General features: G+C 43.0%; 1 protein-coding gene and 1 long non-coding RNA gene across 2 annotated transcripts in view; one reads left to right on the plus strand and one right to left on the minus strand.

Moving 5' to 3' along the window:
- Positions 1-780: 780 nt before the first annotated feature.
- Positions 781-7663, minus strand: LOC119485517. Its single transcript, XR_005206290.1, has 2 exons — positions 6171-7663; positions 781-968 (listed from the first exon to the last, which is right to left on the minus strand). It is a non-coding gene; the product is annotated as an uncharacterized LOC119485517 (long non-coding RNA).
- Positions 1387-27767, plus strand: part of abcc6a (ATP-binding cassette, sub-family C (CFTR/MRP), member 6a) — a 33873-nt gene continuing 7492 nt past the window's right edge. The window contains exons 1-19 of the mRNA XM_037765160.1: positions 1387-5601; positions 9014-9190; positions 9369-9494; positions 15582-15719; positions 18611-18733; positions 19809-19870; positions 19999-20130; positions 21831-22037; positions 23293-23470; positions 23684-23845; positions 23935-24027; positions 24553-24756; positions 24938-25084; positions 25820-25907; positions 26472-26541; positions 26627-26753; positions 26843-27019; positions 27105-27272; positions 27485-27668. Of these exons, the coding sequence (XP_037621088.1) occupies positions 5560-5601; positions 9014-9190; positions 9369-9494; positions 15582-15719; positions 18611-18733; positions 19809-19870; positions 19999-20130; positions 21831-22037; positions 23293-23470; positions 23684-23845; positions 23935-24027; positions 24553-24756; positions 24938-25084; positions 25820-25907; positions 26472-26541; positions 26627-26753; positions 26843-27019; positions 27105-27272; positions 27485-27668 (2605 nt within the window). The 5' untranslated portion in view covers positions 1387-5559. The remainder of the gene's footprint in view (positions 5602-9013; positions 9191-9368; positions 9495-15581; positions 15720-18610; positions 18734-19808; positions 19871-19998; positions 20131-21830; positions 22038-23292; positions 23471-23683; positions 23846-23934; positions 24028-24552; positions 24757-24937; positions 25085-25819; positions 25908-26471; positions 26542-26626; positions 26754-26842; positions 27020-27104; positions 27273-27484; positions 27669-27767) is intronic.

Below are 27767 nucleotides of genomic sequence, written 5' to 3' on the forward strand. Positions count from 1 at the left end.
CCTCAACAAAAATAGCTCCTTCAAATTATTCTAAAAGAGCGTGCACGTTTTGATGCATCATCCATTTTGTTCTATTCACGGTTTAAATGCTGATGACTGACTGATTACAAACTATATTAATTGGGTTTTTTTTGTTTTCTTTAAAAACCTTTGGAAAATAAAATGAAATCAATGTGTCACATTGTTGTACAATTAATATGTTGATTCCATGTGAGATGTGTCTGATATTTTAATATTTTGACATTATTTGGGGGGCTGGTTTATCACTGAAAGCCTGTCTGCCAGCCTCATAGAGATGATTAGTAATTACATAGAGAAATAAATAGCTAATATCACTTTAAAGTTTGGTCAGTAGAAGAATATACATCAGATACTGTAAGCTCACAGTTTTATACTTTACCCTAAATGATGATGCATTGCCAAACATGGGACTCTGTGATGAAACTCAAGAGGAAGTGAAAACACATTATTTTTGGGAAACATTACCAATTTCAGTGATGACTGTTGCTTTGCATTTCCTCTTCTTTTCAGTGATAATGTCACAAAAATCATTTGACTAATATCCGAGCAGCCAACACAGTTCATCCTTCATACAGAAGATTGCAAAATACAATTTTTCATCCTGTCATCTTAGAGACCTAACATTACTATTTTCTAATCATTTAAAAGTTATGTCTTTGTTGACAGGAAACTACATGAACCTTCCGAATGGTGGGTCACTTTTAAAAAACAACAACATATAAGCGAATATAAGCAAGCACAATAAATGCAAAAAATAACTGACATTGACGTGTTTATTTACATTGTTTGTCTGAGTGCTCTAAACCAGTCCTGCACCACTTCGGCCTCTCCTGCGGCTGGCTGTCGTCCTGCATGGTTTTCCTCAGAAGGGTAATCACAGCACAGCCTCATTCAGACACCTTCTGGTCCCAGGACAGTTGAGAAAATGATGGCAAGCCATCTGCTGTCTGAGAAGAAAAAGAGCATCTTTACTGTGTCTGAGGTTTGGAGATGTCGGGCTGAGATTAGAGTCACCATAGAAAAAAACCCAAAAAAAACAACAACTGGGGCCCAGCAATTACCTTACTAATTCTAAATTGGTTATGCAACCGAAGCGTCTCTGAATGTTGTGTACGGCGGCTAAAATTCTGAGTAAATAGAATTTGCCCAAAGACGAAGCTGGCGAAGGCCAGATCCTGAGCTTTACTGATGAGCCTGGTGCTCCATGTGGCATTAAAGGAGAACTACGACCATTTTCAAAATTCATACGAGTTATTCCTATGGTCTAAGACAGTCCAAAAAATATTAGTAAACGTGAACAACTCTCTCCCAAATCCAAAAACTAGAGTGCTAAAACTCAAACTTGTGATGTTATAGGGTATAAAGTGTGGAACCGCTCCATAGACAGTGAATTGGGAGAGATGTTCTAGGTGACACTGAGAGCAACCAGGGGGATATTCTGTGTAAATGGGAACATTTTCTGTTTCACAACTGACAACACTACAATATAATATAGCTCATTTGGGTATAAAAAAAGAAAACAAACTTTCTGTGGGTCCACAAAATCATCCTAATAACATTTTGGAATTCTTAATTTGGGTGGTGTTCCCCTTTAAAGCAAGAGTTCATCATTTTGGGAAACATGCTTATTTGCTCTTTTGCCGAGACTTAGATGAGAAGATGAAGACTGCTCTCACATCTGTCCGATAAATATACGGCTAAAGCCAGCAGTCTGATAGCATAGCTTAGTGTAAAGACTGAAAACAGAGGGAAACAGCTAGCGAACAAGCTCTAGTCTGTCCGAAGGTAACAAAATGATTTTCCTCTCGTCTCGTGTAGTACGTTAATGAAGCAGATTCATCATTTTCCACTTAAATTAAAACATTTTCCACTCGCACAGACACGTCTTTGCCTCAGTTCGTGCTACCCTGGGAGAATGTATGTGTATTTCCAAAAATGTTATTGTGTGTGTAACTATTTCTTTGACAGTATGTGAATAATCAGGCTGTTCATATTTGGACTTCTTATGAATGACTCCTCAGCAGGTGCCAAGGCAGTAAGGTGATAAATACTTGAAGGCTTGTGTCACTCACAGAGGCATGTGAGACGGGTCTGGAGTCTACGCACTGAGGAAACCGGTCTGTCACACACAATTAAACACACAGTTCTCACACAGCGTCTTCCTCGTCATATTGAGCGCTGCTTGCTCAGCACAGCGGTCCCGCTGACAGACAGATCAGAGGTCAATCTCAGCTACAGAGAGAAGCAGCAGCGAGGACAGATTAAGATGGCACTGTGGGTAAAAAGCGGGAGGGGAGAAGCGGAAGACGGAGCCCAGTTATAATTGCTTGCGTAGGCTGACACATCTGAATTTACAGGCTGTGCTGGAGCTGCGCCACTCATCTAAAACTGCTTATTTAAGAGCTGAGAGAGAGAGAGAGAGAGAGAGAGAGAGAGAGAGAGAGAGAGAGAGAGAGAGAAAACAGCAGATATTTTGTTCACTTGTTTCTTAATCTGTTTTAGGCCCCTCCCTTTGCTTTGCTGTTGCTAAATTTGTCTCCCCTTGCTCAAACGTAAGAAGCCAAAATGACACCATTATTTTGACTAGACTGTTTTTCCTCCCAGAGAGAGAGGCCAGAGGAAGTGTAGGTGACCTAGACTGGTTAACCACCGCTTCACCACGAGCTGGTGGCTGGGGCACTGCCACCCCCGCAGCCACCCTCTGCATCCACCGCCTGCCAGGTCCACATTACTACTACTACACGCCATGACCACAAGTGGCCCTGCTCCAGTGCCAGCCTCTCAACGGGTCCATGCTGGGTGCTTTCTCTCTCCACCCCATTGGTGTAAACAGTCTGCCGTCTAACCATCGGCTGGCCCGGAGCTCATTCCGGTCGAATTTGCAGACCAAATGTGTGTATGTTTATGTACGTTAACCCGCCTTGGACCCGCACCGGCAGTCTGCACAGCTCTTTCTCTTCATTGCACACGCACGACGCCGCGCACATGTTGTTTTTGTGCTTCTTTTTCTCCATGAATTGCAACACCCCCAACCTCAAGCTGCTGTCTGGGACCAATCAGCTGAGGAGTCCTGGCTCAGATGCTGCAGTTTATTCTGGACGCCGCAATATGGGGGGGGAGATTAAACGATCTCTCCTCAGAAAAGAAAAGAATATATTATATTAATATATTACTAAGAACCGGGGAGACCAGAGTGAACAGGGCCCCTCTCGAGGGGAGTTCTCACACACCCCTAAAAATGTCCTCCTGCAGCCAAGCACCAGATGTTGTCATCTGTCTACTGTTGATTAGAAAACACAAACACACCCAGCCACAGAGAGTCCAGCATGTCAGCTACGTGAGTTAAAACAGAAAGGGAAGACATGCAATGTCTCTTTCTGTCTTATTGTTTGGACCCTGGGTGTTATTTGGGACAAAAAGGTGTACTGTAAACACTTCAGCCTGTTGCTACAGTCACACACGTATATACACACACACACCGCCCACCCCACTGGTTGTGGAACACTGCCTGAGGTGTTTCGGACCATTTCTTGGTGGTAGCAACACTCCACTCATGCTGTGGGACTGAGACATAACACAACAGTCAGGTTAGACCATGGATATATTTTTTGTTTACATCTGTCTGACAGCTACACTGGCCTTTGTTGCACTAATTCATGTTATCTTGACCCTCCATTGGTTCACGTTGAAGCCAGCAGGATAAACATTGCGGAGAGCAAAAGGTCATTTTGAACTGTCTGACCTTCTGGTCACGCCTCATAGAACGTCACACCCAACACACATCATTTCAAAATATTTATTTCTAACCAATATTTTTTACCACAATAATATTTCCAGTTCCCTGTCCTAAGGTCACCTCTCAATTGTCCTGCAAAACAAAAACATATTCAAATCCAACTTTCAAAAGGACTTCACATTCAAACGAATCCACATGCGTCACGTTACACGATTCTCATCATTTTTTTTGCACCAGGAGTTGAAGTGCTGAATAAAAAACACTCGCTAGCACAGAGGAGAAACGTCGAGTGATGACTCATTTTTAAAAGAATAATAATCTCATATTTGCACATGGCGAGACACAGGACCTGGTGGTGGTCTGCCTCTCTGCCGAACTTTCCATGTTTCTTCTCTGCGGTGATGATGGTGGCGTTACGTCCCGGTGGAGACGGTGTCATACTTTCCCTGCGCAGCTGCTGTGCTGAAGTTTTCCCATGTGTCTTGACCAGAGTGACCATCATCACGTCATTTGATGATGCTTCCCAGCAGACTACAAAGAGCTTTAATGCCACATGCTCTTGTTTTTGTGCTTGATTTTGTTGTATTTTTTAATTTAATAATGTCTGTGTAAATCCCTGCATTTTAGTATGTCAGCATACATGCCCTTACACACACACACAAACAGCGCTGATAATCAATTACATCTTATTTCCTTCAGTGTTCCTCTACCGGCACAAATGGCCACAGACATGACACTTTGTGACAAAACTGCTTGATGATTTCACATTTTCCACTTTCAGTGCAAGTTTCAGTCCAATACGATGACTTATTAACCAAGTATATTCTCTTTTCTTCCCATATCAGCAAGTTTCTTATTTTCGCAACACTTGGAAGTGCATGTGATGCTTTGCGCCACTGAGGTGGCTCTACAGTTTCCACAGGAAAACATAATTTTGTGACTCATACAGTATGTTATAAGTTGGTGTCCACTTGCAAGGGGTTTCCACACGTTCATGCTAATATGTTAAGTTTGGCAGCACGCTGGTGATGCATATGAATAGTTGTCACACAACAGTGGCTGAGGGTGCTCATATCCTGGATTTGAGCGTGGTGAAGGCTTTAAAATCATGGTGCTGGTCTCAGTCTAAAAGTTATGTACATGCACAAACAGACAGTGTGTGGTGAGACGACTGGTTTGGGATGTGGGGGGAAAGAAGGAGCGATAAAGGAGGTGAGGGGCCACGAGTGAAAGTGGGAGGAGTGTGTCTGGGTGTGGGACTGTCATCCCATTGAGGGGAGTAACTTTGGTGTTTTGATCGAAATCCAGCAGATGTGGGAGAGGAGAGAGGGGTGTGAGTGAGAGAGAGAGAGAGAGAGAGAGAGAGAGAGAGAGATATTTCCACCCACCCAACAGGGAGACACGCTCATAAACAGCAAGCAGACGGAGTGAGAGTCAGAAAGACACAGGATCTCAGGGCAGCAGCAGTTCAAACAGAGAGGCAGAGACAGAAACAGAGTTTCATTGAGAGAAGATGTTTTATTAAAGGGGAGGAAAAGTAAAGCAGACACACTCAAACACACACACATTAATAAACACAGCGCATGCCACCCAGACAGACAGACAGGCAGGAACCAGCTAAACCCAAGATTTAGTACCATTAGCCAGAGAGGAAAAATCTAATAAGGATACACTCACTTTCTCCCCACGTCTCACACACACACATACAGTATACACACACATACTGGTGCTGAGTGTGCAGTGAGGAGCAGGGCTGATCGACCAACAAGTGGAGCATCAGGGAGGAAGGAGCAAGCGAGTGGATGGATGCCTTTTGCAGACTCAGCGGCCTGGACCCTCTGTGGGTGAGTTTGTGATGTGTTCACTGACCCTGAACTCTTTCTTGTGTTTTTTTTTTCCAAAAACAGATAATGTAGAACAAGTTCAGTTGTAAAGAGTTTGATATTTGGGGGTTTTATTGTCACAAAATTCATGTTTATTTGATATAATAAGCCAATATTAATGAGTAAACACGTATGTAAAAGATTGTGTGCGTTATGAGCACCCATTGTTGTTTATGTCAATTTAAATGCATAACACAATGAAATGATTTTGATCTAATTTGTTAATCCTCAGCATTGATGTGATTTTAGGATTCTTAACATTAGCCACATTAGCATGCTGGTCTTGTGTCTCAGGCCAACTATGCCGCTCAATGGCATCCGACAGGTTATAACTGTACGTTACTAAACAATAGAATGAAAAAATGTGTATAAGGGGGATATGTTAACCTAAATGTTAGCTGGCAGCACTTAGCAGTACAGGAAGAAAATCACCATAGCATACGCTGACCTTCTCAGTTTGCAGCCTTTGCATAGATATGCAAGTGCATTCGAAAATCTAATCCAAAGCAAGTCTGAATGGGAGAATTTACCTGCCAGGGTTGCGTTTACCATCACTCTGCTGTGATTCAGATGCTGGGAGGTGGAGATGTGTCACATCGAGCGAGCTGCTGTTGTTGGAAAGGCTTTTTAGTCCTGTGTGTGAGCAAACCTCCACATTCTGAATCTGCGATCCAGCTGGAACGCCAACATTATTGAGTGCACTCGCTCCCAACTTGCCTCTTTCTTTCCCCCCCTCTTCCTCTTTCTCCCTCTGTGTCTCTGTTTCTCATTATGGCTCTTTCTCTGTTTTTGCTCTTGCAAAACCTCAAAACAATGGCCATCAAACTCTGTTTTGAGAAAGCGAAAGTGAGCTGTGTATTATCTCCGTGCAGCGTGCACAAAAGTTCAAAGTACAGACATGATGTTCTCGGCCACATTACATCCATCACAAGGCTCAGGGGGCGTTTCAACAGATGTTCTTGTCTCCCGTTGGCTGCAAAGCACTTTCAGTTATTAACTGTAGTAGTCAAACCTTTCACATACTTTTGAAACAGCGTCATTGCTTACTCATTGGTCACAGCCCATAGGGTAGTGATGGGGGTTTATAATACTGAACTGAACATGCACAATCCAGCTCAGCAGAAGAGGTTTGATCCAGAAACACCTACATGTATGCATGCAAGTTTTTTGGGGTGGACAAATTTGAAAGGGGCCAATATAGGAGCTAGCAGTGTATCTAGTTTCTTTCTTTTTAAATCAAGCCGTTCTGCAATTTGAAAAAATGGGTCAAAGTCGAGGTGAAACTGTCAGGAAAGTGATTAATGCCTTCTAAAATTCCATGTGTCCTTACTTCATACACACCATATACTCACATTTGGTGCATTATGCTGTTTGGCTCACAAGCCGGTGCAAGATTTCATTAATTTAACTCGTTTTCAGCCACGGATGTAAAAAAAAAGGGACCATCAGCATTTTTGCAGCACAGTAAAAATCTCTGCTACTTTCCCATCACTGTGCTCGTCAGGTAAAAATAAACACCTTGCGGTGCCCAAGCTGTTGGCATCTACTGGTTTACTGCGACCACTTCAGCAAAGCGTGAGAAACAGAATAAGTACTGAGCAAAATGCACAAAAAAGTGCTCAGAGAGGGTTTGACAAGTTGGATTTCTTACATAAAAGTGTTCTGTTCATCCGCCTGCCACTGACCGCAGGAGTCAGAAGGGTCTGCGAAAGTAGCCTCCCACGCACTGCCTCTCAAGAGATTTATCACTGAAATGGATTTTGGTACATCAGTGTTCACAGAGACCAATGGCGTGTTCATTACATAACCTAAACCACCTAAGACTTAGCTATGTGGGATTTTTTGTGACCCTGTGGTGATGCAGGCAAAGATGTCTGTACAGTCAGACAGCCCAGTCGCACAGCAGTTTGTGAAATAATCCAGAAATTTAATGTATTGATTCATGTATTTTTTTCATGATGGTCAGCACAAAATCAATTTGTATGTAATCCACGTAATTGTGAACCATGAAGTACTGTATAAATGGGAGGCGGTCAGGGTAGATGTTGGTGTTCGTGTCCCGTGTGAAACCAGAAGTCGAAGTTGATTTTTTTGTTACGTAACTTCGGTACTTAAGTTACGGCACTTCTGGAGTTATTTTAACCCAAACTGGGATATTTTCCTAAACCTAAGTAAGTAGTTTTTGTCACATAACTTCTGTACTTAAGTTAAGGAACTTCCAGAGTTATTTTGACCCAAACCGCAATTTTTTCCTAAACCGAACTAGTTTTGTTGCCTACGCCTAACCAAGTCAATCTTTTCCTAAACCCAACAAAGTAGTTTTATTTTGAAAAGACTGGGGCAGAAATTGACATCACGTGTTGCCGGGCAGTCATAGGAAAATGCGCAATACATTCGTGCTGAGCGTCACGAAAAAAAGGGAAAATTGTGGTTATGTACACGAATCAAATAGATTCAGTTTCGGGACTACTGTATTTCACAAACTGCCATGAGACTGTGTTGAGTCAGACCGTGACTCAGACCCTTGTAGCTCCAGAGATGGGAAACAGTAGCGATTGATGGTAAACTTGAATTAATCACTATTCATGCTGAGACAAATCTCCCCCCCCCCGGTGCGTCCCACCTAACGTGGTTGACTGGCAGGGCTGCGTTACATAATGACCCTGCAGCTGCCACCAATTGTGGCCTCTCTCTCCCTTATCCTAGTTGGGAGTCTACCAACAGGGCCAGACTACTTCGCCATGCTGGAAGCCCTAAACCACTTCCTGTGGTGACTGCGCAGGGTAGTCTCGTTAGCACAGCCAGACACCCTGCCCCTCATTAGGCCACTGAGGTGATAAACAAGGGAAGCAAGACAACAACAAGCCACTTAGCCCCTGATGTTTTTTCACAAAAGACAACCTATGCTTCCTCTGCTGCTGTTACATAACCTCAAACCTTTGGCAGCATTTGTCCAGCACACCTCGGCTGCATGGGCTTTTATCGTTTACAGGCTTCATTATTAGTATAATCCTTGACCTCACATTTTAATGTGTTGACAGCTTACATTGTCCTACTCAAATTAGGACACAAGCCAGAGATGTGGTCAGAAAAGATTCCCGAAACTGACTCAGCTTTTTTTTACCAAAAGAAGGCCTCTTCCAACTCACACTCTGTCAGGATCTGGCACAGACATCTGTTGACGTGCTGCGGTTTCACTCTCCACTGCCGTGATGGATGAAACGTAGGACCCCGCACCAAGTCTGAATTCTCTTGGACTTTTCTCTCACATGCTCTGTCAGTAGGATGATGGATATAATCTCACAGTTGACTCTTTGTTTGGCATATTCTCTTGATCTAAACTTCTTGCTTTCTTGCTTTGTCTCTGTTGTAGGACTGGAACCGTACATGGTACACAGCCAACCCAGACCTGACCCAGTGTTTCCAGAACACAGTACTGGTGTGGGTCCCCTGTATCTATCTGTGGTTGCTGGCCCCTTTCTACTGCCTTTACTTCTACTGCCATGACCGTGGACGCATTCGAATGTCCTGCCTCTGCACCGCTAAGATGGTGAGACTTCAAAACACACTTTGGCCAGTCTTCAGTTTAACTGTCCAAGGTTTTTCAAATGACTGAAATCAGATACAAAAGCAAAACTCTATTAGTTTTTCTCAACAGGATCCTCAATACAACAGAAAAGAAATATACTGACTGTAAACTTTCTCCATTTCTCTCCTGTCCTGCTCAGGTGTTGGGTTTCCTGCTGGCCTCCTTTGGCTTTGTGGAGTTCTTCTACATCCTGCTGGAGAGGAGCCAGGAGATCCAGCAGCACATGGTCTTCCTACTGAGCCCCATCATACGCAGCATGACTGTGGTAAATACTGTGGCTCTTTCCTGATTTTGATCTGTTTACCCATATCTGTCCAAATAGGGAATTATCAGACTGAAGTCATTCAAATTCATGATTTTATTGAGCTGTAAAAGCTGAGGGCCTACTTCTACCCTTGTATGACTTGCAGCAGTGCATCAAGGGTGGATGAGCAGCATCCTGCAAAGTGATGAGTCCAGGTCCATCTCCAACATGGATACTGGCTTAAAGGACCAGTGTGTAGGATTTAGTGACATCTAGCGGTGAGGTAGCACATTGCAACCATCTGAATACTCGTAAAAACATGAAAAGCTCTCTCTAAAGCCAGTATTTGGTTTGTCTGTTCTGGGCTACTGTAGAAACATAGCAGAGCAACATGGCGGACTCCATGAAGAGGACCCGCTCCTTAAGTAGATATGAAGGGGTAATTCTAAGCCAACAAAAATACGATTCTTAGTTTCAGGTGATTATACACTAATGAAAACATTTCTGCCGATAAATCCCCCCTAAATCCTACACGCTGGTCCTTTAAGTCAGTTCGTGGACTGATCCACTTGAAATAACTAGCGCATGTACTGTGTAGGGTATAACCATAGACTTTATATAAAGATGGACGACATGACAGCTCCCCAAAAGGGAAGCCAAAACATCTTGATTGCCCCCTGGTGGCTGGCTGCAGTATCGGTCATAAAGCCCGCCTCCTCCATGTAAGTGGATGGGACATGGGCCAAACTAAAAAGTCAAAGTACACGTCAAATAAATTGTTCCCAAAGATAGTTTCTGTCATTTTAGGTAGATCTTATCACGTTGATGTATGTTCAAGTGTTAATTTTTCTGATAAGTTTGGTTTTATTTAGCTATTTTACGCAAAAAAATGGGGTGAGACGTCTTGACTGACAGCTGTGACTGACAGCTGCACTGAGTGACGCACTTGTGCGAGCACAACACACAGTGAATGCCAAAGAATCATATAATTGAGCATTAGTATTAGAGAGTCCCAGTGCCTGTATGGAAAACTCTTTAACTACTTAGCTATATGCAACTGATTTGTAGCTCAAATACCACATCTGACATCCCTCCTGCGTTGCTCCGGGCAACAGAGAAGTTTTGAGAATATTTCAGCCTGTGTCCTGCTGGCTCACATGTGCAGGCGAACGGAAGAACATAAAGCCAATGCACAGTATGTTGGCCAGACACTGAGGTGCAAAGATGCATAACCAGGGTTAGATTTATAGTGTTGCAGGCAATGCAAACATTACAGTGCCCTGTAAACGCTGCCATATATTTGACCACCACTCATCAGGGCGCAGAGTACATGTGTAGAGACATCAGTTACTATTTGATGTGGAATTGGCGTACGTATGTGCAAAGTTTCAATACGATGAAAAATGTGATTGGTAGGTGTTGTGCAAGTGAGAGACCATATGTCATAAAGGAAAGAATGTATATACGCCAAAAAATATGTCAGATGTTTTTAGAGGCTGTCTCTTTACCAACGATGTTGTTTTCCACACATCATCGCCATTGCAGGCCGATCATTTTCAAGTTTTTCGTTGATGCTCATCCAATCTATCAATCCAATGTATCTGCATGTGCCTTGACTAATCATGTGGTTTAAAGAGGAACTACGTCCATTTTCAAAATTCATACATGTTATTCCTATGGTCTAAGACAGTCCAAAAAATATTAGCAAACATGAACAACTGTCTCCCAAATCCAAAAACTAGAGTGCTAAAACTCAAACTTGTGATGTTATCGGGTATAAAGTGTGGAACTGCTCCATAGACAATGAAGTGGGAAAGAAGTTAGAGATAACACTGAGAGCAGCCAAGGGAATGTTCTGAGTATATGGGAACATTTTCTGTTTTACAACTGAGAACACTACAATATAAAAAAGATCATTTGGGTATAAAAAAGAAAACAAACATTCTGTGGGTCCACAAAATCAGTCTCCCATTCATTGTCTATGGAGCAGCTCCACACTTTATACTTAATGACATCACAAGTTGAGACTTACTTCTCTGGTTTCTGGCTTTGAGAGAGAGTAGCTCATGTTCACAAATACTGATTGAACTTTCCTAGACCATGGAAATACCATATTGGAATTCTGAAATTGGGTGGTGTTCCCCTTTAAATCAAGCTCATTTGGATCTCTTCAAACCTTTTCGTTAATCTTTTAAAAACACAAAACCACTGAATACAAAGGTGACAATTGTAGCCTATGTTAAACCTAATTACATAGAAAGGTTCAGTCTTTATATAGGCCAGGCTACAGGTGTGCTGTTGGACTTGAGGTTTTGTCGCCAGTTCCTTCTCTGCATGCTATTGTTCTGACCAGGACTGTGTTTAAGGTGCAACGTGTTTAATTGCGATGCAGAAAGGAAGAAAACATTCATCCAATTTACCTTGGAACAATGACCTGAGGCTTTGAATAAACAAAGCCATACCCAAAATCCATAGTGCACATTGATTTGCTCAGGTCAGAGGTCAAATGTTTAGATCTAAATCAGTGCAAGACCTGTACAGATTTATGCAGTCTAGATGAGATCTTTAATCTTTACAAATTTTGCTTGTCTCTTCTTCCAAACATCTTGAATCAACCCCCCCCTCCTCCGCCTACCTGGATCAGGGTGGCATGTACTGTAGGGTGGGCTTACAGGACATTATTTATAGAAGACAAGGGCTGGTGTGCAATCAGAGAAATGTTTTCAGTGGCTTGTGTTGATGGATACAACCCTGAATGTTTCTCAGAACACCGTCATTTTCTGCAGATTTTAAATGATACTTTACCGATGAGTAGGAACAAACAGAAAGAGGGGTGCAGCTGACAAGATGGGTGGCATGGCAAGATTAGAACGTAGTTTATCCCGAGCGGCAGTGATGTAAGAATTACAATGCAGTAAAGTAAGGGAGTCTGAATAGGAAAGCGTTGCTGTGGCCCAGTGATCTGTATAGCTTTACTCAACAAAGCTTCCTCTCTCTGCAGCCTTATACAGGTCCTGCACAGTCTCCAAGTCAGACAGCCTTGCCCACCTGTGGTCTTTTCAGACTCCTGAGTAAATAGCAGCACGTGTTTGGGTAAAAAATACACTGAGACGTCTCTTGTATCGAGGGATGTATTTCAAAAAAAGGTCATTTATTTTGAGGATATCATTTATCAGGCCAAGGATACAGACGACAAACATCTACTAAATCAGATTAAGAGCTTGTTTCCGATCTTTAAATCTACTTGCCAGACCTATCTTTATTAAAGGATGTAATTTTCTTGATGCTGATTGTAGCCACCCACCACCACCACCACCACTACCACCACTACCACCACCACCACCCGTTCCCTGGGTGCAGGCCTGGAACACTGTGCTCTTGTTGCTCCGACCGACTTGTTTTGTTGCCGTTCAACTCAACTTAATGTATGGGAACAGTTTTCAGCCCACGAACGAATCATGGTCACTATTGATGAGAAGCGCACTCATGACACCGACTATAATCAGCAATAGCATGACGTAAAACACTTATTCCATCCCGAGCACTGCACACTTCCCATGTAATTATAAGGTAGGGTTTTGATTCAGGGCTCGAGTGATGGACTTAGTTCCACCCACTGACTTCTACAAACAGATGGGCTGATGGTTTGCAGCAATATGGCAAGTCAGAGCGGAAGGCTATGTATAGGAGAGTACTTGCCCTCAGATGCTAACCCAAGGTCGGCTTTACAATTCCCTCTTTTATGTTAAGGTTTGGTTTGGGGCTGATGCAGCCTCAACCTCATCAGTTTAGGACTTAAAGTACCAGCAGTCGAGGACATAAAGTTCTTACCACGGGCCATTGGTGCTGCTGACTGATATACTGTACTGTGAGATGTAGGAGATATACGTTCCCATAGAAGACTTGAGTTGATCAAGATCAGTGTGCAGTATTAAAACATATAATTAGCTTGTAAAAACTGTATTTTAGTAACCATAAAGTGTTGATTTAAATACGACTTAATTACGACTTTAAATCAACAGTGGATCAAATGATTATGTGTATCGCCTATAGTGATGAAAACACAGAGAATCATCATAGACTCTGCAGTTCCCCGCAGCTCTAAGGGACTTTTTTTTTAGCATCTTTCAGCTCATTGTGTAGGTTTTTACGGCCTCAACCTCATTTCCAGACACGGAGGCAGCTGTTTTTAGAGAAAAAAAAACTCCAACTCCAAAAACAATCCACTATAGGCTACATGTCCAGCGCCACACAGCAGTTAGCAACTAGCTGGTGAACATAGTGGAGAGCATTCAGCTGTGTGGAGACCAAATTAGAGCTAAAAGGAGAGTGTTTATTGGACTCGCATTCATCGCGTGGACACAAAGACGACTCCAAATGAATGCTAAGGTTGCTTTAAGTCGGCAGGATGTGTAAATAAGCAACTGTTTGCCAACATGTTCGCAATATAAACTTTATGAGGTGATAATAAGTCAATATTTTGTTTACAGCTTGTTGCGGTTCCCTACAGTGGCCAAAAATCAATTAATGCAGCTTGTGTTGAAAACTAGTCAAGTAAAAGGATGAAAGTAAAAAGCATCTCATAACCAGGACATTTACAACTCTAAGGTACATCAAATTCTTGGACGTTCGCGTGCTTTGAGTTGGCATGTTGTACCTGTGTTTGCGTCCCCTTTGCTTTTGGCTCCAACATTCAAGTCAGGTGGACTGGAGGCTCTAAATTCCCCATAGGTATGATTGTAAGTGCCTGTCTGTCTGTATTAGTCCTTCTATAGACCGGCAAGTGTGGAGGAAAAATGAATGAACAAAAGAATAATCAGTGTGTCACCACAGCAAGTAAATGAGAACCCTGTATGTTGTTAATATCCACATGAAGATGTTCACCCTCTTGACCACCACGCAGAAATCTGTACACTTCTCCACATAAAATGTATAGTATATAAGTTTGTTGATGTGAAAAACTTATATAATTACCAGGCCGCTATAGTTTATAACAGGACAGTACTGTGGCTCATCCCAAAGTAACCAATGTGGTACTCATCATGAAACCTAAACCCGCTTTCTCCCCACTTGATGATGAGCTGGCATGACAAAGTGACGTCTCACTTGGCAAACCACTCAGAGAGGGACCAATTACAGTGATTCAATGGTAGATGCATGACTCCTCTGAGGACAGACAGACAACCATGTCCAATCTGAATGAGGCCTATTTTTGAGAAAACCACAGTATAGAGTTTTTCTTATTTAAGGAATGTATATAACACTAAGCAATGTGTGCAGGGCATGCAGCATACCATACATTCATTTTTTTGCATATGGCAGAAGTCAGCCGGATCACATCTGCGCTTGCGGCTCGGGAAATCCCAGAAACCCAAACTTTCCCAAAACCACCATCGGCTGCATTAGATCAGACTAAATCTTATTATACCCTCTGTGGAAAACATTGGCAGTGACATCAGCAGCTAATACAGAGAGATATATAGGGTTTCATTTTCTTAAACTGAATTAAATAGGCAGATTGGAGCAAAAATTATTACAAAAATGGTAAAAGGTAATCTGAAAAAAAATAAATCATGTGCCTCTGTGTCCTCCGGTGTCCTCTGCTCCTAATGGCATCTGCAAGATTTCACAGACCGGAGGAAAACAACCAATCAGAGCCGATCTGGAGCCTTGCCGTTTCTGAGTAGCTGTCAATCACTCACTAACTCTGATCAAACGGTCAAATTAGGCAGCGCTGATCAAATATGAATCAATATTCTGTTACTGTAATGCCTATTTCTCGCGTAAAATATTTTCAGAAACATCTTGTAGTGTACTGTTTAGCTGTAAAATAAGAACGTTTGTGACCCAGCAGCCATGTTGAGATCAAGTTGAGGAAATACCAAGCACCGCCCAACAGCCGGTGACTAAAGGTCATTGGTATTAGTAAAAAGGTCATTCGTACTTGGAAATCAAGTTTTCTTGTCCTTATTGAGTCGCTCCAGGCTGTTCTTAAACATGGCATCACACATTTGAGTGCTGTCTCGGGGATAGAGCTGTTTCCTCCTTCCTGTGCTGTAAGAAGCCCACATGTGAATTCTTAGATTAAGTCTTTCTGTCTCTCTCTAGATCTTGGCCTTATGCATCATCCAGTTGGAAAGAATAAGAGGCTGTCGTTCCTCTGTATTCCTCTTCCTGTTCTGGGTTTTGGCTGTCGTCTGTTCCCTGGTGCCTCTCAGAGCGAAGATCCAGCTGGCCATGGACGAGGTACGTCTTTAGTCTATTGATTCATGTTGAATATTAACACTATACCATACCATTTAATATAAATATCATCATGGTGTCCTACTGTATGTATTAACACATGATACTGTATATTCCAAGCATTCAAAAAACTCTCCATATAGAAAATAAGGAACCAAAGTGAATGTGTTTGTCAGGTTTGAACTCAATGAACCTGCAGTGTCAAAACACCATGCAGGGATATCTAAACAGGTCTACTCCTACACATAGTCTAGACACAAGACTCCAGCAGCACAGCTTGAGCTATACCCTGTGTCAGCAAACAGTTTCGTTTTCATCCCTTAATTTCAACCAAGGTAACTGAAAGTTAACCAAGTGTTGGAGGATGACACTGCCAATTCTGGTCAAGCTTGTGTGTGTTTAAGTTTTCCTTTTCTTCCTGTGCCTCGCGTCAGACACTGCAATCATTGTTGTATGGGGTAAGTTTCTATTTAAATGGAGCCGTGGGGCAGTCGCATTTGCATTTCTATAAAAAAAACACACAAACACTCACACACATCCATATTTCTGTTTTATCGTCCTCAGTGTGACATTCCCACACTGCTTGGGGGAGAGTAATGATGGCCCTGGGATAAATGCTGGTGAGACATGGCAGCCCAGGGTCAGACCAGAGGAACGTCAGCGCTGTGTTTATGGGCCTACACTGCTGTAAACACAGCCAGATGGAAATCTATGCATCCGCACATAATGCGAGGCCATTTAGAATTTAGACACAGATGTTTTCATTTCATTCAGCCGCATACGTGCACATAGGATACCACCCATATATTTATCCACCATATCGTACATCTACATCTTGATTACCCAAAGTCATATATGCACATGGGTTCTGTTCATCAATTTCTCTAAAGATCTTAACACCATCCACCATATTTCGCTTTGTCATCATGGGAGTGAACAGCCTCTCATATAGGCCCTGTAATAGGTAGACTGAAATGGAGTGGTATTGCTGCAGTGTCAGATTTGCAGAAGATACAGACAAAGTTGGACTGGAGATAATGAAGATAACTACAATAACAAACAAGGTGATAGCCTAAGATGGAGCGATGGCTGTTCACTGCACCCTAAAACCAATACAGGTAAAACAGGAAGTTATCATTGACTTTCACTCAAAAGCTAATAACTCCTGTTACATAGTTAGGAATAGTTCGACATTTGGGAGAAATATACATATTCACTCTCTTGCCAAGAGTTGAGAAGAATGAGCACAACGACTTTAAACAGGGCGAAACAGATAAACTGACTCTCTCCAAACACGTTATATCTCATTTGTTTAATCTGAACAAAAATAAGAGTAAAAACAACACGTTGTGGTTTTACGCGGTGCTGGTGGGTGGATTTTGTTACCTTTGGACAGAGCCAGGCTAACAGTTTCCCCTGTTTCCAGTCTTTGTGCTAAGCTAAGCTAAGCTAAGCTAACCGCTGCTGGCTCTAGACAGTGGGCTACCTCTGGGTCTGAGAAGTGAAGCCAATGCAGAAGTGTCTTAAACTTGCATTCTCTCTAATAGCCAGCAGAGGGCGACTCCTCTGGTTGCAAAAAGAAGTCTGATTGTACAGAAGTCTATGAGAAAATGAGCCTACTTCTCACTTGATTTATTACCTCAGTAAACATTGTAAACATGAGTTTATGGTCTCAATCGCTAGTTTCAAGTCTTCTTCAATACAGCATGATGTTCATTTAGTAAATGATGGTCCCATTTAGAGTAAAACTGACCATAAAGCAGGGTATGCATTAAGGCGTGGCTACCTTGTGATTGACAGGCTCTATAGCGGTGTTGTCTGTCTCTGGGAGGCGGTGTGTTCTTTATCCTATGAAATCTAAAATTAAATTTTAAAAATCGCAATATATCGCCTTGTTTACAGTTTCAATACACAACCCTAGTCTAATTCACATTGCAGTGTTGTTAGCTCGAGTTGGCTGAGTTCATGTTTGTGGACCCTTGGCCATTCTTAGTCACTTGACCCACATTTTTCTCACCCACTCTCCGACCATCCTGACCCTGTTTTTCAATGTGTGGCCGGATCCATTTGGCCCCTTCATATCTCCTTTCTGGGCACAGCACCACACTTTTCAGAGAAAGTCGTTTTACTGTTTACCATGGCTCTGACTTTCACGCATACCCATTCTGCTGAACAACAGACTGGCTGTGGCAGCGGCCTTGACCCAGTAGTAAACAATGCCTCTGCCAAACCCCACAATTTCTGTACGTCAAGAATAACATTCGAGTCCTACATTTCACAAAAGTCTCTGAGTGGTTAATATCACAGCTGCTCCCTTGATTGAATGTAAGGGCGCTGGTTTGTGAAACCACAATCTCCCTATTTACAGATACAGACTCTTAGCGTGACTGAGAGGCAGCTTTAACTATCGCTTCATTTATATAAAGTACACCATTAAAGGCTTGGGGTTTTCGCTCTGATTTAGCTTAAAGGTCCAAAATAGTCTTTATTGTGTCTGTGATCTTGGTGTATACATAGGCTACTTTATCCTCTGCTATACAATGTATAAGCATGGGGAAAAGCCATGTAATGAATTACTGGGTTGTTGTGAAACTGCACACAAAGCCACAGTGGATAAATGACTGTATACCACAGGAAGTTGTGTGATTTGTTAAGCAATGTTGAAAGAGATGAAACACTTTTTGATCCTGTTGAAAACCTTATGTCTTGATTTAAGGACAATGATATTTTTCTGTGGCATGTGCACGGCCACAAAGCCAATTAATTGTGTCCTTAGCTTAAAATAAAAGTCTAACTTACTTAAACTTGTCTGGAATAGCTTGAAAACAGTGAACTGAAGGATTTAAAGACTGGTATTTTTCAGCCTCCTTTATCTGTGCTTTCTTATTCCACAGGGCATCGCGTCTGACATTGTACGATACCTCGCCTTCTTCTCCTACTTCACAATCCAACTGGCCCAGCTCTTCCTGTGCTGTTTTGCTGACCAGCCTCCGGAGGGAAAAACCGTCTTGGAAAAGGTATGCTGAGGAGAATGTATCCCACTTCCGTCAAAAACTTCCACTCCGATCCAATACCCAGGAAAGAAAAATGCCTGAGCAGCTATCTTGTGGTTTTCAACTTCTGTTGTCAAGACGTTTTTCCCTTTTGGAGGAAATGATGTGATTCACCTCCCTCCCTCCTTCCACTCTCACTTCACCGCTTTGGCTTCCTATGAGGGTAGTGTGAATGTGTTGTTCTCCTGCATACCACCAACACGACTCACTCACTTCAGCGTTGGATAACATCACGACCGCTGCTTAAACCACACAACAGCAACAGGCATTACTTAATACAGATCTCCCTATCCCATCAAACATGAGCCTGCATGACGACGCTATGTCGAGCTCAAAATAGCAAGCTGATTCAGGACAGCAGACAGGTGAATGAAAACGAGCTTCTAATCAATCAAAACAGACGAGTGACGTAATATTTCCCCGGTGATAAACAATCAAAATAGCTGGAAAAGTCCCTAAGAAACTCTTGGCCGGTGGTGAGGAGGCTGAGGGGGCAGAAGCCGCAGTCTGGCGTGGTGAACACACCCATTGGTCGCTCCTTGGTGTGTCCTCCTAGTCTTCCTCCACCTCCTCCTCCTCTCCGCCCCACGCTCTGGTTAGAGTTACTCACAGGAAGAGAGGAAGTGAGGGAACGAGTAGCGCTGGTAATGAAGAGAGCAAACACCCCGGTGAGGGGGTGGCAGGGTGGAGAGATGCCATAAAGAATGCGTGAGAGGACAAACTTTCTATGTGTATCCACTTGTTGGACAGTTTGTGATGAGACATTTCCGCTCTGTCTGCGCTAGACCTCAAAGCGTCATCTCCCACCCAAAACACTGAACTCTATTTATTATGTCCTGTGGGAGTTCATGGCCTCTGCTCCCCACAATGGACCACCTCACTGTACACTCATTAGCATTTCTGCAACACACTCCTCACAAGTGCACCATTCAACCATCAACCGACAGTCCCTGCAAAGCTGTGTATGTTTCGAAAGCTTTAAAGTGGTAAGAGATTTACTGCGAAAACAACCCTGAGTCTGGTCTTTAATCTGTTGCAGAATCCCTGCCCCGTGAAAGATGCCTCTTTCCTGTCAAAGATTCTCTTCTGGTGGTTCACTGGGTAAGATGGTTCTTCAAAACCACCTCATTTTTTGGTTTAGGCTGACTCACTACATGCGACAGTTTGTACTTGTTTACAATAATATGTGTGTTTTGTTGACGATTGCATGTGTGAATCATCCTCCTCAGGCTGGTTGTGAAAGGATATCGCACCCCGCTGGTAGCAGAGGACCTGTGGACCCTGAGGGAGGAAGACACGTCGCGCAAGATCATCACGGAGCTGGAGGAGGACTGGACGGATGAATGTGCCAAACTTCAAAAGTGAGAACGTCTGATAATTGATGCTAACATGCTCACGATGACAATGCTAACATGCTTAGTTTAGTGCATTAGCATGCCGACATTTTCTCATTAGCGCAAAACACAGAGTACAGCTGAGGCTCATGGGAATGTCAATAGTTTTGCAGGTATTTGGTCATAAACTCAAGTTCCAAAAACACTACATTTCCCATAATGAAACCAATAGCATCATTTGGTTTGATCTGCCCTGCCTAATTCGTCTTTCACACTCCATGCCCCCAGTTTGTAATGCAAACTTTATGTTATGAATAGGGCTGACAAAGTTAACACGATAAGCTAGAGTGAAGATACTACCATCATATGAAACTAGAAAACCTAAGTAATCATTGGTACCAACCATATCATACTAGCTTGTCACGAAGGAGGTTAAATTATGCTCCAACGTAGGCTAAATTTTGGCGAGGAAAAACTGGCATGGCCATTTTCAAAGGGGTCCCTTGACCTCTGACCTCAAGATATGTGAATGAAAATGGGTTCTATGGGTACCCACGAGTCTCCCCTTTACAGACATGTCCACTTTATGATAATCACATGCAGTTTGGGGCAAGTCATAGTCAAGTCAGCACACTGACACACTGACAGCTGTTGTTGCCTGTTGGGCTGCAGTTTGTCATGTTATGATTTGAGCATATCTTTTATGCTAAATGCAGTACCTGTGAGGGTTTCTGGAAAATATTTGTCATTGTTTTGTGTTGTTAATTGATTTCCAATAATAAATATATACATACACCTGCATAAAGCAAGCATATTTGTCCACTCCCATGTTGATAAGAGTATTAAATACTTCTCCCTTTAAGGTACATTTTTAACAGATAAATAATGTGCGATAAATCACGATAAACTATTTTAATCAACTGACAGCCTTAGTTATGAATTTTTAGTCTCCAAGCCCAAGCCAAGATAATCCTGATGACATCACCTGGTTTATTTTATTAGACTTTACAAAGGTCCTTCTAGGGCTACACATGTTGTTTTCAGATGATGTGTAGTAAATTTACTTTTACACATAAAATCTGCCCCTGTAATGATTCCTGTGACCTTCTGTGTTTATTAGCAAGTAGTTAGCATGAGGAAATGTGCAGCAGAAGACCAATCTTCACGGAGAAAAGACTTGTGCAGGACATGCACATGTTGTCTCTTGTGTTTCCTCTGGCTCATATGGCTATTTTGACACAGACATGTGATCCTCCATATAGTCTCTCGCTATTGTCACAACTTAAACAGCCAAAGAATCCATTCCATTTTATTTTAATGTGGTCAAACGTCAGCACGGTGCCGGCTGAATTAATGACCCAAGCAGAGCAGCCATGACTACGGTAAATTGAATTTCGGGACGTCTCATCACCAGAGGCATTTTGGTTCAAAAATAGGTCCCCTGAGGACATACAGTACCATAATGTCAAGACAAGAGCCCTGTGCCAAAGCTTGTTAACACGATCCGGCGCTTTGAAGATCCCTCGTTAAGTCCAATAATTATGTCAGTGAATAATGCTTTCTACTGCTGGCGAATTCTTGAGTCCATCAGTGATGGTACGAATAACAACAGGGTTTCTTCTACAGTCTGTTTAACATTAAAGACTTGAAAGGCGCCAGCATCATGTTGGGGCATCTCTGACACACATGTCTTTTCTGTAATTGCGTGCGTTCTCTCCCTCTGGCAGGCAGGAGAAGGCCTTAGCGGCGGGCGTGGCGTTGGGGAGCAGACTGCCAGACCAGGCTCAGCTCCTCAGGAAGCTGCAGAAGGAGCAGAGCTCTGGCTTCTTCCTGCTCAGGGCGCTGGCACGCAAGTTTGGCCCGTACTTTCTGACCGGTACCATGTGCATCATATTCCACGATGCCTTCATGTTCGCCATCCCCCAGGTGCTCAGGTAAGACTTACAGGAAGAGTGTCCTAAATCTGTCCTCATCAGGCGTGCAGTCTGGTCATAAATAGCTGATGTTTAGAGATATTAGCTGTATCTCAACCCAGTACCACAACGCTCAGGGGTATTTGGTTTGTGGGGCAGACAGCACCCTAAATAACACGATAATCCACAAATGTTTATGTGCACTGCTCATTCTGCATCAAGGTAGAAATCAGGCAGTTGTGCTTTGATAACAATATCTCAATAAAACCTGCTCATAAGAAGGTTGCTATCGAGAGTAACCGTGTCATTATATTTGGAAAGAGACGATGTTGTTGTTGTTGAGTTTTTCAAATATAACTTTTTCAGTGCTTGGAGTCCCACAAACCGAATTGCATTGCGTGCGCTGCGCTGTATTAAGGAAAGCTGTAGCCAATATTTCCAAACCTCAGCTCAGACTAAAATTACCTGGATGGACTGCAGTCCAGGCTAAAGTAAAAATAGGTTTTATTGTGGTTTTGGGGGGCGAACTGTCCAATTTAGAGATTTAAGTGAAAGAGATTATATTTTTCTGGTATAATTTAAAGACACATGGGTTTAGCAGATTGTGGGGAAATACCACAGTATAGATAGATAGATAGATATTACTAGATTTGTCCTATTTTTAATATGTGACTCAGACAACCAAACAACAACAGAAGCTGGCAGCAATGTCAACGGGTCATGGCTGACCCCGCCACCCGCCGCACCATCCCCGCTAGCCAGACTGGAATGTTGTTGTTGATGCGCAGCACAGGATCAGTGGAAGTGTTAATTACGGTCATGGAGCTGTGAGCAGGAAAAGTAGACGAGACCACAGCCCTCTGTGCTCCAGTAAGGAGGACAGGCGGAGAGGGAGAGGAGGCTCTAAATGGCAGAAATGCTGTCGGACCACAATAAGGCAGCCGCTGGCCAAGTGTGAGGGCAGCCTGGCCACAAGCTGAGCGCTGTTGTGCAACCCGAGCTGCTTTGTGCGGAACAGTCGGCCAGCAGCCACAGCAGCGTTCACGGGCTGTTGGTTTAAGGCACACAATGAAAGTCACATAATACCACATTGAATGAAAAACACAGTAAAAAAAAAATCATGTTGACAGGGTAAAACCTGTCTGTGTCTGCTTTGATTTGCTTCATTCACTACTTTCCAGGGAAATCATACATAGAAATAGGGTTTTGATACAGTTTAGTCATTAAAAAACCTGTGCAAACTACTGAACATCCTGATTATTCTCCTCCTCCACAGTCTCCTTCTGGATTTCATAAGAGACGAAGATGCCCCGATGTGGAAAGGCTACTTCTACGCCACTCTAATGTTCCTGCTGTCCTGTCTCCAGTCCCTCTTCAACCATCAGTACATGTACACTTGCTTCACAGTGGGAATGAGGGTGAAGACAGCTGTTATGGGCTTGGTTTACAGGAAGGTGGGTAAAACTGTAGCCACGGACATGTAGCCACTAACCTCTAGACACCACATAAATTAAATCGCATAAACAAAAGATGTCTCTCCTTCCAGACAGGAAAACAGCGTATGATTTAACAGCTTCTACCTAAGATGAATGATCGTCTGAAATCTTTACGAGGGTGTAAATTTATATTGGGCTAAAATGTCTTTGTCTCTTTTGTTGTCAATCCAGTCTTTGGTGATAAACAGCGCATCCAGGAGGACTTGCACTGTGGGCGAGATCGTGAATCTGGTTTCGGCAGACACTCAGAAGCTCATGGACTTTGTGGTGTACTTCAACGCTGTCTGGTTGGCTCCAATTGAAATTGCTCTTTGTCTCTTCTTCCTCTGGCAGGTATGTCCAAATGTTTTTCACAATGCCGCTCATTCGTGCATTTCAACTGAACGGCCCCTGACACCATTTCATTCTTTGTTTTATTTTAGCATCTCGGCCCATCGGCTTTGGCAGGAATCGCCACTGTCATTCTCATTTTTCCACTCAACGGATTCATCGCAAAGAAAAGAAGCAAGCTGCAGGTAAAAACAGTTACAGGAATCCTGCACACTTTCGCTCCAGCAGCCCTGACATCTGGCACGTTAGGTCAGGGATGCCACAGCTGGTTTAGATAGTGGCTGAAGAGCCGCGTGGGTGTTTGGCCTGGATGGTACATTCTCTCTTGTCCTTTTGATGTCTGCCCCATATAACTTGCTTGAAAAACAATGAAAGGAAAGGGTGGGCCAGTAGGAAGACATCATTTTTAATTTCTTTGGAAAAACAACAGACGGTTCTTTAAATTTGGATGCCAATTTAATCGAACTTGGTCTTGAATGCAGTGACCGCATTCCTGGCCCTTTGTTGTTTCCTTGTCGTAAAAATCAGTAAAATGTAACAAGCAATAAATTCTTACTGAATTTAACAAGTTCTACGATGTTCAGGAAAACTACTACAGCTGTAACGAGCGCAGACAAACCCATGTTCACAACATGCATGTATTTGCTTTGGTCTGGTAATGATCTTTCCACTCTGCCGCAGTTTATAAAACCTCTTTGTCTGGTCAATAGGAGGTCCAAATGAAGTTCATGGACGGCCGCATCAGACTGATGAATGAGATCCTGAACGGAATAAAGATCTTGAAGTTCTACGCCTGGGAGAAGGCCTTCCTGGAGCAGGTTTTGGGCCAAAGAGAAAAGGAGCTCAAGGCCCTGAAGAAGTCTCAGATCCTTTACTCCATCTCCATCGCATCCTTCAACTCCTCATCTTTCCTGGTAAGAGCACGAAACTGAAAGAGCTACTGATAAAAATGCTACGTACAGACCTCGATCTGGCCGTGTTTGGTGCACTGAGCTTTGTACAAGGTCAGTTAGCAACATAGAAAAAAAAAGTATTGGACAAGAGCCATGCTGCTAGCCTGGCAAAAAATGAAAGAAAATATGAAATTACTTCTAGATTGCCTTCGCCATGTTTGGAGTCTACGTGACCCTCGATGACAGGAACGTCCTGGACGCACAGAAAGTTTTTGTCTCAATGGCGCTGATCAACATCCTGAAGACCCCACTCAGCCAGCTTCCATTCGCCATAAGCACGACTATGCAGGTAGGTGACATTTTGATTTCCTACTCGTGATTGCTCTGAGATGGGTTTTTAAAGTTAACACAATTAACATGTTAACGCAAATTTGTTTTAACACCACTAATTTCTTTAACGCATTAACGCAACTTGCGTTTTTTAGATTGTAGCAGGCTCAGTTTTAAAGCTAGAGTGAAGATACTGGCATCATATTGAAAATAAAAAAACTAAGGAATCATTATTACCAACCATGTCACACTGGCTTGTCGCGAAGGAGGTTAAATAACGCTCCAAACTAACGCTAAATTTTGGGGAGGAAAAACTGTCATGGCCATTTACAAAGGGGTCCCTTGACCTCTGACCTCAAGATACATGTGAATGAAAATGGGTTCTATGGGTACCCACGAGTCTCCCCTTTACAGACATGCCCACTTTATGATAATCACATGCATGTTTGGGGAAAGTCATAGTCAAGTCAGCACACTGACACACTGACAGCGTATTTTTTATTTGCATAAAGCAAGCATATTTGCCCACTCCCATGTTGATAAGAGTATTAAATACTTGATAAATCTTCTTTTAAGGTACATTTTGAATGGATAAAAACTATGAACTATGGACAATGATGCGATTAATCGCGATTAAATGTTTTAAACGATCAACAGCCCATAGTTTTTTTTCCATCCGTGGTGCCTGATGTATATTCTCATGGTCCCGTATGACGGATATAGGTCAGTTGGCTAACCACTGACTCTGTTTCAGGCTATGGTTTCACTGAGACGCCTGGGAAAGTACCTGTGCTCAGAGGAGCTGAAAGTGGACAATGTCTCAAAGTCTCCAATGACTTCTGGTAAGAACCCCACCCATGTACAAACTTCAACATTGAATGAAAAAATGACTATTCTGCACGGTTCAATTTCCACAATTTGTTCCCCATACTGCCTAAAATCAAAGCCTGTCATAATCAATTCATAAGCAGCCCGCAAGATTTTGTTGTTTATATCTGCGGGGTACCACAGCCTTGTATGGATCATGTGCACTGTCACTTCCTGGGTCCCTGGCTGACTGGTAGACAGGGTAATTATAGGATGTTCCCGTTTAGTGGTTGGATGTAAATCACAGCATGCATTCAGACATATGATTCATAGAGAAATAAAAAAGAAAAACACTGCAGGCCTCTGTCTGTAATCTGTCAACACTTCCTAAGACAGCTTGTGAAAAAGCAACAGCTCTGTAATTTCTATGATTAAGCTAATTAACTTGTAGTTACGCCCCGGCTGCACTCTGACGAGGAACTTCAACGGGGAAGTTTGTTTTGAAAGTTTGTTTGTGGCTCAGGTTGAGAAAACACGTCCCGTCTTCTGCTTTTATTGCAGTTTTTGTTCATTCTGCTCGACCTTTCTTTCTTGTTTAGATGGGGAAGACGTGGTGATAGATAACGGCACTTTCAGCTGGTCTGCAGAGGGCCCTCCATGTCTTAAAAGGTATGAGTTATAAAATTAAAAAAACAGTAAATCTACAATAAAAACAAAGAGAGACTTACAGGACATTTCCTTTCTTTGTTGACAGGATCAGTATCCATGTGCCACGAGGTTCCCTCGTTGCTGTGGTCGGACATGTGGGCAGTGGAAAGTCCTCTTTGTTGTCCGCCATGCTTGGTGAAACGGAGAAAAGAAGCGGCCATGTCACTGTTAAGGTACTGACATCATGTTCCATGTGCAAGTTCTAATCTTAGTCGTGGGTTTCATTTAATAAATACTGACAGTCTCTCTTTTGACTCCACAGGGCTCTGTGGCGTATGTGCCCCAGCAGGCCTGGATCCAGAACGCCACAGTCCAAGACAACGTCTTATTTGGCCGTGAGAAACTGAAGACATGGTATCACCGAGTGCTGGAGGCCTGCGCTCTGCTGCCCGACCTGGACATCCTACCTGCTGGAGACGGCACAGAAATTGGAGAGAAGGTATGGAAATGGAGATATTGATTTTTTTTCCACTTTCCTAATCCTCTGAGTTTATCTAAACTTTTGATTGATTGTGTCTATGCAGGGACTGAACCTCTCAGGCGGGCAGAAGCAGAGGGTGAGCCTGGCCAGGGCTGTCTACAGAAAGGCTGATGTGTACCTCATGGATGATCCGCTGTCTGCTGTAGATGCACATGTGGGCCAACATATCTTTGACAAAGTCATTGGGCCAAAAGGAGTCCTTAGAGACAAGGTAATACATGTAACAAAACCACTCCAGCTGCAAAGAGCCAAAAAATGTTTTTTTACAATACCTAAACCACTTACCGGCACGCGGCAAGCGCTATTGTTTTCATAAAATGGAAACCACCACTTTGCTGACACTTACGTTTTGAAGAAAGCCTCAATTTCGTATTGGAGTGTGCTTACATGCTATTTTTCGGACTTGTGTGGCTTGCTGTACAGACCCGCATCCTAGTGACCCATGGGATGAGCTTCCTGCCACAGGCTGACCTCATTGTCGTTCTGGGAGATGGAGAAATCACAGAGAGCGGCTCCTACCAGGAGCTCCTCAGCCGCCATGGCGCCTTTGCTGACTTCATTCACACCTTCGCCAACACGGAGCGAAAAGAGAGCGCCATACAAAGAGGTGAGTTCTCTCGCTTCACGTCGGGGTGCTGCATTGCCCTGAAGGGGTTTATTTCACAAGAAATGACCGGCTCGCTGTACATTATCCTGCTTATTATTA

Source organism: Sebastes umbrosus, chromosome 3 (assembly GCF_015220745.1).
Source record: "Sebastes umbrosus isolate fSebUmb1 chromosome 3, fSebUmb1.pri, whole genome shotgun sequence".
Classification (NCBI taxonomy): Eukaryota; Metazoa; Chordata; class Actinopteri; order Perciformes; family Sebastidae; genus Sebastes; species Sebastes umbrosus.